The following is a 16,892-nucleotide window of genomic DNA, read 5'->3' as shown; positions in this document are numbered from 1 at the left end:
GGCAGCTTTGCTGTCCAGGCACCCACAGAGCCTGACTGCAGGGTGAGAGCCTGTGGGGAGAGAAGAAACAGGGTGGAGGTGACCTGCTGGCTAATGCAGCCCCTGAGCAGATGAGTAACAGTCCTTCAGGTCAAGGGAAAAAAAAAAAAAAAAAAAAAAGACAAAAATAAATAAATTAGCTCCACTTATAGTAAACTGAAAAAAACCTCATATACATTCACCTTCACTAGGAAAACAAGAGAATCCACAGCTATCTGTGTTTCTTAAATTTACAGTAAAGTCTCATTATATTTTGCTCTGACTAAAATGAACAAAAAAAAAGAAAATCCGTATTTTTTACAGTCATAGTGCCTTGGAATATGGATGATACTTGTTTTACATGTGCTTTACATAGACAGTTGTTTCAAAATACTGTCTTACAGCCTTTCTCTGGTCTCTTTGAGTCAATGTCTCAAGAAATGCATTTGCAATAGTAGGAAATTTGCATTCACTGATACATGTAAATACATACCTTAGTTTCAGATACAAAATCTTTCTTAAAAAGTAATCTTGGGCAAACTTTATATATAAAAATAACATTAAAAACCAGTAATTATCTGAAATGTCTTTTTAAGATTTGATTTTTTTTCCCAGTGCTGGAAAATTCTGAAAATTCTAATAAAAAGCATTTTGCACAGCACCACATACACCTCTGCCATTCTCACAAAGATATGCATGACAGTAATCATCCTGCTGAGAACTCAGTTCTGTTAATGAGGGCAGCAGCACAAAATTCACTCTTTAGCAGCCACTTACTTATTCAGACAGAGTTTCTGAAGGATGTGCTACTTCAGCATTTACAACGGTGATGTCAGCATCTCTGTAACCTTTCTCATATCTGTGATATTTAAACCTCTGGGACCACTGGCTTTTTGTGGTGTTGGTTCTTCTTTCTGTGTTTGGTTACATCATGCTCATATTGCTCACCCAGCTGAACCCAGCCTGGGGTTTTTTAACTGTTCAGTAGTGTCTGTCACTTTTATGTCATTAACTTTATGTGCATGACAAATTTACTTTTGCCTCCCTCACTAGCCCAGTCTTCATTATCACCTTGTTTCTGCATTAAACTTGTGCATATGAAAATGTCATGTACTCTTGCCTTGCCTTCAGGTGTCTGTTCTGTCTGTGAGCCAAATAATTTATAACTCAAACATTCCAGTATTTCATTTCCTAGTACAGGGCTGATGACAGTCTAAAAACCAGATAAAAACAGTTCCCATAATAATTTCTGCTTTATATTTATCTTTTAATGCTTTCTTTATATCTACAGGAAGAAAGACATGTGATAAGCATAACACCACCTAGTTGTACTTACTGTGTTTTCTGAAGGACTTCAACTATATCCATTAGCTACATTGTTTCCTAATTTTTAGTCTCTGGACTGCAAAATTAACATTCCAATTGAGAAATCATTCAGTGCTATTATTGCCAGTCTTGAGAGACTGGAATCATAACTTTGAGAGAAGAGCAATGCTTTCACTACCCTACGGAACTAATAAATTACCATTTTGCAGCAATATCTGATCAGAATCTATTCTTACTATCTATCTTCCAGTGTAACTGAAATGGGATTTCCTCTGAATGTTTCCATAAACTGAGGATTTTTCTTGGCTTCAAAAACAAGAGAGTGTGAAAAATTATTCTCAAAGGGGATGAAAATAGAAAAGTGAAACCAAAAAATCAACTGAAAAAGAATTCAGTGAGATACCTTTCACTGAATTTCAGGAAGACTTAAAGACTTCCACAAAATTTTAAAACAGGCAAGCCTCAGCAACTTGCTAGGATTTTTTTTTTTTTTTGAAACATTCTTAAATACCACACAATATTTAGGGGTGTAAGAAGAAACCTTCAAAAATTATAAAACTCCTGATTTTCACAGTTCAGACAAACCTATTGTCATCATAGTCAGCATGCTGTTATTACACACAATTTGTATGCCACAGTATGATGACTGAGTTAATTAAAAGCTCTTGTAATAACCATGCAGTTAAATTGCAATTAGTGCCACACATGAACTTTATGGCAGTTTGATTTTCCTTAGTGTAATTCCTTAGAATACCTACTTATGATTACTCACAGTCTGGAAAACTGGAGCATTATAAACCTTTGTATTTAAACAGGACTGCACAATGATGGGAGTATCACAGCAATAATGGTCAGACACTAAGTTCAGACACATGGTATGAGAAATGTGTCACATTCTTTGTTTCGGTTTTGGTTTGTGCCTTTTGCTCTTTTTTCCCACAACACAAATGGTTCTTTCTGACTTCAGCATTTCTACTGAAATTATTTTACATCAAATGACTGAAGCAAACAACACACAGTCCTGTGATACACTTCAAACTAGATTTACCAAGTCTCAGCAGACTCAAGTTTTAAGGCTTGCATGGACTATCGCCACAATGATGCCTTGAAGGTCTGTGAGACTGGATCAATCTAGTTACCACCTGACACATACTCCATTTACAGGAAATCCTAGAGATATATACATACATGTATGAAAAACTTACAGTCCTTGCTAAACTTGCCAAAAAAACCATGAAAGAGTTAAAGGAACTCTTTAAATAAAGGGCAGTTTCCAGACTCCTGATTCTGATACCCAGCCAGATCTGAGTGAAAGACCAAGAGGTTTTGTATCCCGAGAGGTGTCTTCTCCCCTGTTCCGCGATGCACAGCACAATCTAAGTGACCAGCTATGCCATAACATGATTTTATTTAATGCATGTTTTAGCTAGTGATTAGTCTGATGGCTTTCAATTCTAGCTGTCAGATCACAAACTTGCCATATTCCTTACAGTTACATCCCCTCAAACACTCGTGAGCAAATGGACAGCTGAAATCTAACAACCCTAAAATAAAGCTAGAATGAAATACCATGCTGGCTGGAAATCCATTTGTTACAAATAAAATTGTGTTTAATTTTATTTTCCTTTCTAGAAATACAAAAGGAATACTTTCTTCTAGAAACAGATTCTTGATGAGTTGCCAGCATTTCCAGCACCAGATTACTAATCAAAAATACCAAAGATTTTGATCAACGAAACAATGCATTAAACTAAAACAGTTTCTGTGGTTTCTTTTATTTCAACTAAACCACGAGAGGGAGCATCAGTATTTCAGTATTCCCAAGCACTTCAGCAGCCTTCTATTGGTTTGGGGGGTTTCAGGGTTGTTTTTTTGTTGGTGGGGGTTTTTTTGTTTCTTTTTGGTTTGGGTTGGGTTTTTTTGGTGGGTTTTTTTTTTTTTTTTTGGGGGGGGGTTTTTTTTGGGGGGGGTTGTTTGTTTTTTTTTTGCTTGGAACAGTTGCTCATTTAATCTCAAACTTCTCTTTCAAAGAAAAATGCATTGTGATATATGAGAGGGTGCACATGGCACGGGAGGTTAAAGTATTCCCTATCGAGACAAAATCCAAGGTTTTGAAAACAAGGAGAGCAAGCATGAGGTAATAAACATCTGCTTTTCCTTCAGAACAGAAAGAATGTTAATATGCAACCATTAATGTGAGGAGAGACTGGTGGAGTCCCAGGTTTGCAACCCAGAAAAACCATGAAGAAATTCTGTATTATTTTCTTTGCTTTCTTTTCAAATTTTGTCTTCTTTATCTGTGACTACTTGACTCTAACAATATGTCTCAGACAAAGGAAAATAAGCAACTTCTGGAGTTACAGTGGCAAATTACAGGATTCATACCTACGCTAAAGCATTTTACAGAATTTGCAGAAGTCCATGACAAGTGAGGAGAAAAACATTGTGAACAAAAGCCTAGAGAATTAGACACTTAGAATAATGCCTGCTAAAATTACTAAACAATTTAGAATCCCCTGCAAGACAAATCTCAAATAGATTTGCCAGCTAATGATATTTTCCAAGAAATTTTATAGAAAATTGAAATTGAAGTTTCAGGTGATACACAAAAATGTGCAGCTATAATTTTTCAAGAGAGATAGAGGTGGAAGTGGTTTCAAGCTCAAAAAGGACAAATCCAATTCAAAGAAAATTTGTGAAATATAAGAGTTTATCTCACACCCAAGCAGGTGGTATTGAGAAAAAAATAAATGTAAATTCCAGATGTACAAAATGCATACCCACCAGCAAGGCAGTGGTAGCTCCTCAGGGGAAAAAATCTGAAAGGATTACATGTTGGAAATAAAAGTAATTTTCTGTGATATATAAATTAGAGATACTAAAATAACAATTCCACTTGGTTTGGCACTATGCAGCACCACTCAACTGGGAAATGCCCCATCCCTGGAAGTATTCAAGGCCAGGCTGGATTGGACCTTGAACAACTGGTCTGGTGGAAAGAGTCCCTGTCCATAGCAGGGGGCTGGAACTAGATGATCTTTGAAGTCCAATTAAATGCAAACCATTCTGTGAGTCTACAAAATCTTTAGTGAAGACCAAGGAAAGAGACAAAAATGCAAAGAGTTTGCAAACCAGCTTTTTATAATCAGAATTTTTTCATATGGTTTTGTAAAAGGGTGCTGTTCAAGCTGTTGTATTCTAGGAGTCACAGTCCACGACTTTCACATGACTGAGACTCATATCCTTCTCCTAGTACTATATTTATCAAAATCAGTAATCCTGTCCAAGTTCTTGAGAACTCTGTTCTCATATCTTATCAATGTTTAATTATCTTTGCTTTCCTTCATAACTTTGCATGTTGGGGATTGCAAAACGAAATCTAAGAGTCCATTAAATATGAGCTACTTAATATACTTTTAATTTGTGTCTTCTGGTCTTTAATCACTAAAATTGTAAATGGTTTTAATTCTGTTGCTCCATTCATGAGGGACTAACACTCAGCAAGTCTGGCAGTAAAAATAGTTTCTCCTCCTGATGGAGCTGGAAGGGAAGGAATTTTTTTTTTTTTTTTTTTTTTTTTTTTTACTTTAAATGACTTAATGTCAGGGGAAATCCAAATGTTCTCAGCCAAGTTACCCTGTAGCCAGAACACAGCACTGCCAGTTCAAACTCTTCAAAGGCAGTTCAACAAAAACTGCTTCTTATGAGAAGCTGCCAGCTCTCCCGATCCAAGTCTGCTTCAGTGGATGCCAAGGTGTTCCATTTATGTTCAGTGAAAACACTCCGTGGTTCTCCTCTGAAAAACAATTATATAAAACCAGCAGTAGCCCTTTCCAAATATCAGCTGCTTGTGTGTAGTTTGACTGATTTATTTATGCTTTCTTGTGGTTCAAATATATTTTATTACTCCATATTTCTGTGTGCTCAGCAAATACAGCTCTGACACAGAGGGCTAGCATTGGGCTGTCATGTAGGACACAGGCAGAATTGTTCTTTAAATCTAGGTCTAAAATTATCCACGGTCACCTGTGTAAACCAAAAGAAATTCAGCAGAAGTGTGATTGTCAATGAAAGCAGAATTAAGGGTCTATAACCTTTATCAGGCACATAACTCACTTAAAACAAAAAATACATTTCAATTTACAATATATAAAGAATTAGTGAAAGCAAATCAAGCTGGCTACACCTGCATATCTGCACGACATATTTACACTTTATTGCAGACTGCAATTTATGTTCCAAAAGTGTGAAGAGCAGAGCAGTTTTGTTAGCAAAATTCCGTAACAAAAGTATGTAAGCTAATAAAATCATGTTCACTTAAATTAACAGTCATAATATATTATTTCATTTAGCATTAGACACTGTCAATAACTCTTTCTATAACTGGAGGGCCAATTTTCATGATAATAAGGATCAAAAAAGTCAGAAAAAAAGCAGGGAAAAACCCATTATCTAGTTAGTATTTCAGAGAACCTACATGTTTCTTCCTCATTCCAAAGTGCAGCTTACAAGAACAATGTTTCTGCCTCCTGTATCTGTATATTAAGTGTTTCAATACCTCCTCACTCTCTTCTTTGCACCTGGGAAAAACAGTTTTCCTTGGAGATCTTTTGTAACGTACAAGACAGTAATTTATTCATACATGTTCATATCAATTCAGGAATCAAAACAGTTCAGAAAGCTCATTTGCTTCAAAATCCCTGGATTTGCCCTGAAAAAAGTTTTTCCCGTACAACAAGTTGGTAGCGATTTAAAGGCCAATTGAGATACCAGAAGTCTGCTCAGCTCAGTACCTCTCTCTTCACGAAGTTACTCTGCTTCACAATGAAAAATGAAGAGCAGAGAAAAAACACAAAACACATACACAGCTTACAGAAAGGATTGTTAATGTTCTTCTTTACTCTTGTTCATGCTTTCTACTCCGCTTTGGGGAAGGAGTGAAAAGTCTCCTTCCTTCTCTTTCTGCAAATATGAAGAATCAGATTGCAGTACTTTCAGCCTCATGGAGAATCTTTCTCACCTTCAGTCCAAGTGCCCAGTAGGCACATTGTGGCAAACCTGCCATTGTGCCAAAGCAGATTTAGATATCTATCATATCACCTAAACTCAGACCGTGATGGCAGCCCAAACTGCTTACTCTGCATTTTTCAGGCCTCTGAGTCCCCATGCAGTAAATGCAAAGCAAAAAGCCATTTCAGATCTGTGGACTTTGACCAAATTTTGTCTAAGCTTCTGTTATTAAAAAAAAAAAAAAAAAGATAAAAAAGGGAAGGCATATTAAAGATCCTACGCTTTCCTGACATATCAGCTCTCAATCTTAAAAAAGAAATGCAGAAAAATTAAACAACTTAACATGTTTCAATTAATTTCAAATTGTGAAGCGGGTTAATTCAAAACTCATTAAATCCAAATGCATAAAGCATGCCATGATATACTCCTACATTATATACTTGGCAGTCTAGATTGAACACATCTCATGTAAACCTGCACTACTCAGCATTGCTTGCCAAAGCCATGTATGTGTGTTGATAACTGTGGTGGGTTGGACTTGGTTAAGAGCCAAAGGCTGACCCAACTGCTCTCTCACTCCCCTCCCCTAAAGAATAAGGGGAGAGAAATAAGAAGAAAAAGCTTGTGGGTTGAGATTAAGACAAGGAGATAACTCACCAATTAATGTCATGGCCAAAACAGCCTCAGTTTGGGGAAGATTATATATTGCAAATTAAAAAGATACCACAACAGTGAGAAATAAAGTTCAGACTAGAAACACCCTTTTCCTATCTTCTCCCTCCTTCATCTCAAGGTAAATCTCATTCCTTCATTTCCAGCTCTTCCACTACCCCTCAGTCCCCCAGGTTCTGCAGGGGGCTCAGGGACTGGGGATTGTTGCCAGTGCAACTGCAGCCCATACAAGTAATTCCACCGTGGGAGATGCAGGGGAGGAATCTGGGCAATTCAGCAAATTAATTTTAAAAAAGCACTTTTCAGAAAAGTGTGAGACGTGAAGTTGACACTGGATTTGAACATCTTCTCAACAAAGATGAGAAATATATCCTCTGTCGTTTCCAAAAAAAAACCAAACAAACAAACAAAAAAAAAATTGGAAAAAGAGGCATAGGAAAGTATGTACCTTGAAAGTGCTATCAAAAGCTGAGATACCATATATTTAAATTCTGAGAAGCTAAGGAACATAGCAAGTGATTTTGTTTAGACAGTCGTGGTTTTGTGGTTTCATGGTTTCATGTTATGCTATTATGTTTAAAAAGTTCTTGATGGAAACAAGTGCTTCCAGTGTTTGCCACACATCTCCCAGTATATCATAAACCTTAAAATAAAAGACAACCAGTATATTATCAAGTGTGTGTCCAGCAACGTATACATATTTTGACTTTCCAATATGCCTTTGAGTACGATGCCTGGATATATCGAAGGAGCAGATCATAACCCTAACACCCATTTTCCACAATGTGCAAATAACTATGCATGTATCATTGCCTCTGCCAATATTCTGTGCATGATTTCAAGCCCTGTTTCTACACATTAGAAAAAAGTACAACTGCACTGTAAAAGGACACCAGCTTTGAGGATAATCCAACAACATCAGGCATATGACTGCCATTCCAACACACAAAATGCTCTGAGTTGTGGTTGCCATGTTTCTATGTTAAATGTTGTTGCAGGTATCTTCTTGTTATTGGATAAACACTGATTTCAGTCAAAAAAAACCACCAGCATAGGGACTTGTAGTAATATGTGGTGTGTGGCATAAATGCCAGAAATAACAGTAATACTCCAGACCTCAGTAAATGCAAGCTACCGAAATATGCGTAATGGAAGGTGGGAAGAACTGTCCAATTGCTAAGTATGCTCCGTTAGGAATAAAGCCTACTATTTAATGAAAACAACTTTTCATTAGTTAGAAACAATCTATAAACACTTTATTTGGTGATTTTCACTTTGTTTTCAAAGTTCTCCATTCTCCTTTCTGATGAACAAAACCCAGCTTAGCTTCAGAAGAAAACTTGATAGACGCAAGAAGCTTTTCCATGACGAAACAATGGGTAAGTGAAATACAACACTAGAACAATCTGAATTTGATGGAGGTCACAAGTGCAATAGACTTACTTCATGTTACATTTAAAAAAAGACAGATGTATAAAAAATACGCCAAACTGTATCATACAAGCAGTACAGTTTTTAACAACTATGGCTGGATGAATATCTGAATGGAGAGAAAGGGAAGCTAACTCTGTGTTAGCTGAAGCAGGAATCTTCTTTTCAAACACAATTCTAATCCAATTACTGTTCAGCAGTTTTTACAAATCAGTTTCTATTGATCTTGTGAAGCAATTTAAATTCATCAACGTATCAACTAATTTAAATTCAACAAAGTTATGATGGCACAGTCATATGCCAAAAGCATCAGGCAAAATTCCACAATTTTATTCCAAAATCTGCTTTGCTGAAAATGATAGGGGTTTGGGGTTTTTTTGGTCTTTTTTTTTAAGTATGAAAGAAATTTATGGCAAGTGGCTCACTTGGGGGTTGTCTTTTACAAATTGGTAATGGGAACACACACTTGCTGAAAGTTAAAGGAGTACAAGGCTAAGTCCATATAGATAGTTTGGTGACAGGAACAATATAATTAATTTTCCCACAATGTCAAATTTGGGTATCCAGTCAGCGAGCACAGCTGAAAATAGATTGACTTTTTCCTCTTCACTGGCTCATACCATGTATTTATACACATTGATAAGATTCCCCCTGAGCCTCTTCTCCAGGCTCAACAGCTCCATCTCTCTCAGCCTCTCCATGTATGGAAGATGTTCCAGTCTCATATTTATCTTTGTGGCTGGCCTCACTTCAGTCACTCCGTAACTTTCTCATAGTGGGCAGCCCAGAACTGGACAGGGCACCTCAGATGTCGTCTCAGCAGTGCTGGGAAGGGATGGATCACCTCCCTCAAACTGCTGGCAGCAGTTTTCCTAATGCAACCCTGTTACATTACCTGTACCCTGTTTCCTAATGAAACCCTGGAGGCTGTTAGGCTTCTTTACTGTACAGGTGCATTTCTCATGTTCAGCCTGGTGTCCTCCAGAAGCCCTTTCTTCCAAACCCTTTCTTCCAAAGCTGCTTCCCAGTCAGTCAGCCTCCAGCAGCTGTTGATGCATGGGGTTATTCCGCCCCAGGTACAAGACTTTTCCCTTTGCTGAACTTCATCAGATTCCCCTGAGGCCAATTTTTTAGCCCGTTCCTCTGAATGGCATAATCATTTGGTGTATCAGCTGCTCCTCCCAGTTTTGTTCTGTCTGCAAACTTGTTGAGGGTAAACTGTTCCATCACCCTGTCCATTAATGAAGACTTTAAAGAGTATCTGCCCCTGGGGGTCAGAGCACTAATCGCTTACCTCCAGATGTACTTTGTGCTGACAATCCTTCGGGCCCAGCCCACCCATCCATTTTTCAGTTTTCCTCACTGTGCATTTTGACAGTTTATACTTAAGGATATTGTAGGAGACAGTCTCAAAGGCTTTGGTAAATTTGTAGACATCATCCATTGCCCTGCCCATATCCTATCAATCTGCCTATTCTATTAAGAATGTCAAGTAGGTTAACCATTACTCCCAATCAACTTTTTCTCCATCTGTTTGGAATACAGCTCCCAGGATTAGTTATTCCATCACCTTTCCAGGGATGGAGGTAAGGCTGACTGACCTGTATTTTCCTGTATCATCCTTCTTACTCTCTTTGAAGATACCACTTTATTATAGCAATTCTGGCTGTTTATAGCTAGTCAATTCCAGCAAAAATAACTAGGAAGAAAAATAAGGCTCAAAATAAAGCCTATTAAATTCTTCTTTCTGCTAGCATTCTATGCCCCAAGAAAGATCTTGCTTTCTTTCCAGTATTAGACAACTGATTAAAAAAAACAAGACAAAAGTCTCTCTTAATAGAATATAATTATGCCTATTTTTTAGAAGACAAATAACTTAGACATTCTTTTAGGATTAGACTGAGAAGAATGGACTTGAGACCTTCCAAAATATTTGGATATATTTATAGTTTTGTTGTCTCCAGCTGTTTGGAAATTTCTTAGAACACAGTGAAGACATGGCACTTTTGAAAATCCCATTCTGAATTTTTGTAGGCTTATACTACATATAAAAAATAGATACAAGAATTTTACCAAAGCTGTAGCACAAATTCCTCTCTTTCAAAATAAGGAAATGCCAGAATTTTTGTGATTTTTTTGTGTTTCTGATTCCCACATTTTTATATGTATATGTATCTTTTAGTATCATGGTCACATACTTAATTTTCCTTCAGATCCCAAAACCATCAGTGCTCAGAATAGCCAATGAATAACTAATCAATATTCTTTTTCATCTCTTTTTATTCAATATTAAACTCAGACACCATTAATCTTTTGGGAATCAAGAACAAAACTCATATGCAAATTGTGCAGGGAATATTTAACTAGAAAGCCCTTCTCTGGCTAAGAGCACAGACACTCCCTCAGCCAGCTTGACTTTCAGCTGCCAGGGCAGCAGGCAAGGAGGCGAAGGGTGGGAACAGAGAGCTGAGGATGGTGCCAGAGCAGGACTCGGGCAATCCAGGGTGACACCGGCTTGAACTGCTGTTGAATCACACTGGAAGTGACACAGGAGGCTGCTCTTCCACAGCCTGGGGCTGTGACATTAATCCATACATAAAGGGAGTGGGAAAATGCTCTTATGCTGGGGATAGTAGGCTCCATCCATACCAAAACTTTGTAAATCTTGCTGAAATATCTCTTTGTCCTTCTGTCTTAACTAATCTAAATGGTTTCAATAACAGAATCTAAGTGGTTTCAATAACAGAAGGGGGGCAACATGAAACAATTCACTATAACTTGTAAAAAAAATTCCATAGATTGTTTCTTTGCTTGGGTTTTGGCTTGTTGTGGTATTTTGGTTTGGTTTGGGGTTTTTTACATGTATATAAGGCTTACTTAAATGTGCCATAAAGTTCTTGTGAATTCATCAGGCTGTACAATGCCTTCCACAGGGATTTCTTTGGCTATACACAAGCTCAGAGACCAGAATGTGCCAACTTTGGCCAAGCACAGGGTGAGTATGCAAGGTGCTCTGTAACAATGGGCACTTTTAGCTGTTATCCAGAATGTAAGAACTACATAACCTATTATTCAGATTATTCTAATAATGCAACTGTTCTTGTTTTCTATGGTGCAGCTCTCTTAAACCTCTATTACGCTATATCTGCATGAGCCTTCACACAGATGTTTGCTAAAATATTTCTGTTCCAGCTAAAAAGCATAGGGTACACTATGCACTGAGCAATATATGGATATATACAGACTTCAGGAACAGAAGTGGCATTAATATATGACAATATGTAGGTGTGGAAATACAGAAATACACGAATAGTTGCACAGCCCACACATCTCTACTAGATTCTGCAGAATAGCATCAAATAATGCACAGGTATTGAGATGATAAACAGGTGCTGCATTCATTTGTCAGTCAGCAGAGCTGTGGGAGGCAGAATTAAAGGCGATTTTGAAACAGTAACAAGAAAGGGAAAGACGAATTCCAGATGGACACAGAGTTGGCAGTGCTCCACTGACCCAAGCAGAAAATGGAACAAGCTGTAAATTACTAGAAAAAAAGAGTTTTGTAAAAGGAAGCCATGCTATATAGGCATTAGTGTTCTTTCCACACCACGCACAGCTTAGAGCATGAATATACATCAGATTTAAATACTGCGAAGTGTTAGAAAAAATCCTTCATATATGGTTATTTACACAAACATAGCCATGAATGAATAAAAAGACTGCACAACTACATGTATCATTAAGCAGGATACTCTACAGATTCTACCATTAACATTCCCATATATGATACTTCCAAACATTTTAAAAAAATTTTTTTTCCATTCGCTTCTTTAAAACTCACAAAAAGTAATGAAATTCTCTTTTAAAACTGTGGAGACTGCTGCGTGCCTAAGCAAACCATTATTTGCTTGCTCATAATCATCTTTTCCTTGTCTGTTAGAGTCACTGATGCATTAATTGCTTATCAAAACCTGAAACAGTTCATGAGTCACTCTGAAGATAAAATAAATATTAATGAGTCAATTTCAATGAAATTCCCGTCCTCCACCTCTTAAAGCTGAAATACTATATTTATTACATGTCAGAGTTAAGTCTTGATACCTAATAAATGGGAAAATATGAAATATACTGACTAGACCACCACGTTTCAAGGGATCATTGCATTATAGTCTTATTTGACCAATTTAGTGATCAAAGAGAGAAAGGACTGGTCAATTATAACAGAGAAATTAGGTGAAAGAGATGTCTAGGTCTGGTGCAATTGGAGTCAAAAATTAAGTATGTGGGTTTTGAAGCTGGGAAATGTTTCTATATCAGATGATTTTAACGTAGCATTAGTAAACACATGATTTTCGGACAAGCACATAGCAACAAATATCATTACATAAGAAATTTTAGTATCCCTTACATTGCCTGAAGGATGGGGAGACGGAAGGCGTGGAGTTTTCAGGAATATCAAAATAAAGCACTTTATTTTGGATCAATATGGAATTTTCATTAAGCAAAAACACTAAGTGGAGGGCTCTTCACCCATTTAATTTTTTACTAAAATTCAGTGAAATATACTATTTTGGACTCTAAAAACTTTCATTTTGAAAACATGAGTGTGCAGAGAGATTTTTAAGTCTGGACCGATGACAATTCGCTGGTGAAAATCCAAGTCTAAAACTTTTCAAATTAAATTACCCAGGATGAAGTAGGAAAGACAAGTCTTTCCCTTGAACCTTTCCTTGCTTGTTCCTGAAAATGGTAGGCAAAGAAGACCCCACAGAAATCAAAGGAGGAACAGAGTATTTCCCTAAAAGGCAACTGAAGATCTGAAATAACTTGGGAATTAGAGAGATATCAGTGAACCACTTTTGCGTCAAAATGTTAGTGAAAAACCCTTTTACAAAAAAATGACAGCGTTTTTCGAGGAAATTGAGCAGCAGGATATTATGGCTCATGAATCTGGCTGATATAAAGCACATATAGTGGGAGATTTGTAGAAATGAACCCAGGAGGGTTCATAAAAGGGGTTCTTCATCCCAGCAGGATGAAGAACCCATTTTATCAGACTCTGGGTATTAGTAAGAAACGAAGAAACCTCTATTTATGTTATTAGGCCAAGCTGTTTATTGTCAGAGGCCATGTCAGCTGCTGAGCAGAAGACACTGCTTTAATTTCAGCTAATCACATTTTGAGGCAGTCCTAGAAGTGCTCCTGCACCTCAGCTGATGTCACAGCACAGGGACAGCCAGACACCCTCTTTAGGGTATACTATAAAATTAAAGGCATCTCCCCAAACCAAGCTATCCAATCTAGTACATAATACAGAATATGCCACTGTCAGTGAAGTCCGCGTGTAAAAATACAGAGAAAAATTGTGGATTAAATACAATACAGGAAAAATTTGGATTTTGGTAGCTACCCTCATAAATTAGCATATATACTAGCTTTTTCCCTCAAGTGTAGTTAAACAGTGAGCACTTTCCATAGCAGTATCCTAAAATTCTTCTCTTCACACATTTACAGCTAACAGAGCTCTCACACAATTTTTTTTTCTCTTAAGTGTAAGAAAGGACTTATTTCATGTTACAAATTAACTGTGCTGCTTCCTCTGAAACATACCAATTTCCAAAATTATGGAAATAATATATGCAAAGTCGTAGGTTCTTTAAGGCAGGACACTGGTATCTAAAATAAGGGTTGCTTACATTTATCATAATGTGCACATAAGATAACAATCAAACAATTTTCTTATGTTCATGAAAAGTATCTTTTGTGCTCCCAGAAACTGCTTAGTCAAATAAAGCTGAACTCAGATACAAATGTGTACCTCACCATAAAAACGGCCAAAAAATAACAGCTATCAGTGACAGCTTTCCTACTTTCATGTTTGCCCCGAGAGTGGACAAAACCAGCGTCTTACCTGCTCAGATAACTCCGGCCCATTGATCCGAGCCTGTACCAGAGCATCACGGACGAGGGAATGGAAGCTCAGCAGCACGTGCTCGATGCCGTGTGCTCCGCTCAGGGCTCCCGAGAGCTCCTCCAGGGCCTGGATGTACCCCTGCCAGGGGAGATGCACTTCTGTCAGGCCAGCCAGGCAGCCCCGCAGGATGTTGAGGCAGTAGCCCAGGCAGGGCTTGCTCAGCGTCAGCCCCTGGCAGTGAGGGCAGTACTGCATTCTCAGCAAAGCTCTGCTGCACTCTCTGGAGAAGTGCAGGTGATCTGTTGTATTGATCACTTCAACCCCCAAATTCAGAACCTGCAAGAAAGTGCGGCTGGGTAGGAGCGATCTTCCCATTTGTCCTAAGGCCTTTTTGGGAATGTTGCCGAAGGGTCTAATGTCTCTTCTCGCCTCTCAGAGGCACTCCGCATATTCCACAGAAATGTCAGTTAGACCAGGGTTAATCACATGGTTGTAGACTACTGGAAACAGGGTGTCAAAAAATCTATTCACAAATTCCTCTGTGCTGGCATCTGTGCCAAATAAGAAGAGCCCAGCATCTGTGAAAAACTCCTGCACAGGCGCAGCAGCCTCAGCAGCCATGTTTCTATACGCATTGCAGAAAAGTGTGCTTGTGTAATTCTCAGCCAGTCTGATGAGCATTTCAAAGGTTTCTGCAATAAATCAACCAACCAACCAATCAATGAATCAATCAATCATTATTTTTAAGGTTTAAAAAAAAAGAAACTAGAGTAAGAACGTAATTATGACCACTTACATATATCCCAAAAGAATTTTTGTGTTAGAATTTTTGAGGAGACAAACTTTTCACAAACTTTGACAACTGTCTTTTCTGTAAGGGCAGCAACTTACAAATAATGTTACAACATAATTAATAATCCATGTTTTCTTTGCAGGTTACATTAAACACAACCTAAAAAAATAACGGGAAATAATTGTAAGCTGAGTTACTAAGTTACAAAATACAGCAAAGTCTTATTGTACCTGTCTTTGTACATAAACACATTAGCTCCCGCATCCCTCATCATTGCAGGCAAATTGCAATAAACAGCTGAATGCTCTCAGTAACTCCAAGTCATTCCTCTTACCATCCTAAATGGATGGGCAAAAGTAACAATAAACAATATAAACAACTCTTCAATTCTATTAAAACCTAACTTTTAAAGATCAGTTTTTATTTTGTGTCTCCCAGAGGAAGCAGGTGTTCCAAACACACATGAGAACATGAATTTAAACAGTGATGTTTGGTCTGGCAATTGGTATGATCAAGAACTGCTTTCCTCTGAAACTGATGGATAATCCCTTGCTAAGCCTCAAGAAATGCATAATGAAAAAAGCCTGAACGGACAAACTTGCGTTTCACATTTTAGGTGGTAATCCTTAAATACACTGAGTAGTGTCTAATAAAGCACTTTAAGTATACTGGAAAAATACCCTCTTCTAACTTATCTATGATTTGCAGGTAAGAAAAAATGTCTGTTTTCAAAACAGAGAAAGAGTGTTTACATTGAGGAATTCCCTAGATTTGCCTGACAAGGTTGCACTTTAGAGAAGGCAATGAAGCAATATATGAATCAAAAATAAACTTATCTTAGAGTTGAGAATAGAAACACAGAAAGACATATTACAAATATTCACCTATTTTATACACTGAATGGCTACAACTCAGTAACTTTTACTTCAAGTTTTACAAGTCTTAATGCATCTTTTTTCACTTTTATTTTAAAGTAAGACTCTAAAAATAAAGGAAAAACATGAAGTACAGTTAATACTGTCTAAGCAGTGATGTTAAATACACATAGAATCAAATAGTGTGAAACCATGTCAAGCAATTTCTGAAGCAATCTGAAGTCTGCTGGTCAGTCACTGACTGAAAGGCATAGTAGAAAAACCACACATTTAAAAAAAGCCTACACACAAGTGCCTTACATTATGATAAAAGTAGGTTCAGTTCAGGTTACTGAAAGGATTCTTGCTGATTGCAGAGAGTTTGAAATTGCATGCTTCGTGAAAAGATCACATATACTTTGTATTCAGTCGGTCTTTTCTCCAATTAAAAAGGGATACATGCTTCTAAATCACAATCACTCCTCTGCTATCTGTAAGTCTTAGTTTCGTATTTCACGCCACTCCTAAATTGTATTTGCTGTTCTCTTTTCTATTCTTCTAGCTTTCACACAAGTAAGAAAAAAGTGTTGACAGCTCACAGTAGAGTTAGAAAGTGCGTCCCACTTGTGTGGTTTTTTTATTGCTATGTCACATACACATGTGAACTTCTCAAGTGAATTTCAGTATAATCATTTCTAGATGCCAAATATCATAATGTCAGAGAGATAATGTCAAAAATTAAAGAGATTAATTTGTTTCAAAAGTCATATTCCTAAAGTCAGTACCCTTCATGAAGCTGTGTTCCCACCAATGGTGACCTATTCAACACAGAAAAGCTTCTTGGGTTCATCCTGTGAGTTAACATGCAGAAGTG

At 37.4% G+C, this 16,892-nt stretch overlaps 1 protein-coding gene across 1 annotated transcript in view; it reads right to left on the bottom strand.

The window, feature by feature from the left end:
• Positions 1–16,892, bottom strand: part of GPC5 (glypican 5) — a gene marked incomplete at its 3' end in the record, with an annotated part of 189,856 nt that overhangs the window by 87,629 nt on the left and 85,335 nt on the right. Inside the window, 1 exon segment of the mRNA XM_041471253.1 lies at positions 14,369–15,063. Coding sequence (XP_041327187.1) covers positions 14,369–15,063 — 695 coding nt within the window.

The sequence above is a fragment of the Pyrgilauda ruficollis genome, unplaced genomic scaffold (genome assembly GCF_017590135.1).
Source record: "Pyrgilauda ruficollis isolate IOZ18807 unplaced genomic scaffold, ASM1759013v1 scaffold26, whole genome shotgun sequence".
Lineage (NCBI taxonomy): Eukaryota > Metazoa > Chordata > Aves > Passeriformes > Passeridae > Pyrgilauda > Pyrgilauda ruficollis.
This window is presented reverse-complemented; position numbering and strand designations above follow the sequence as displayed.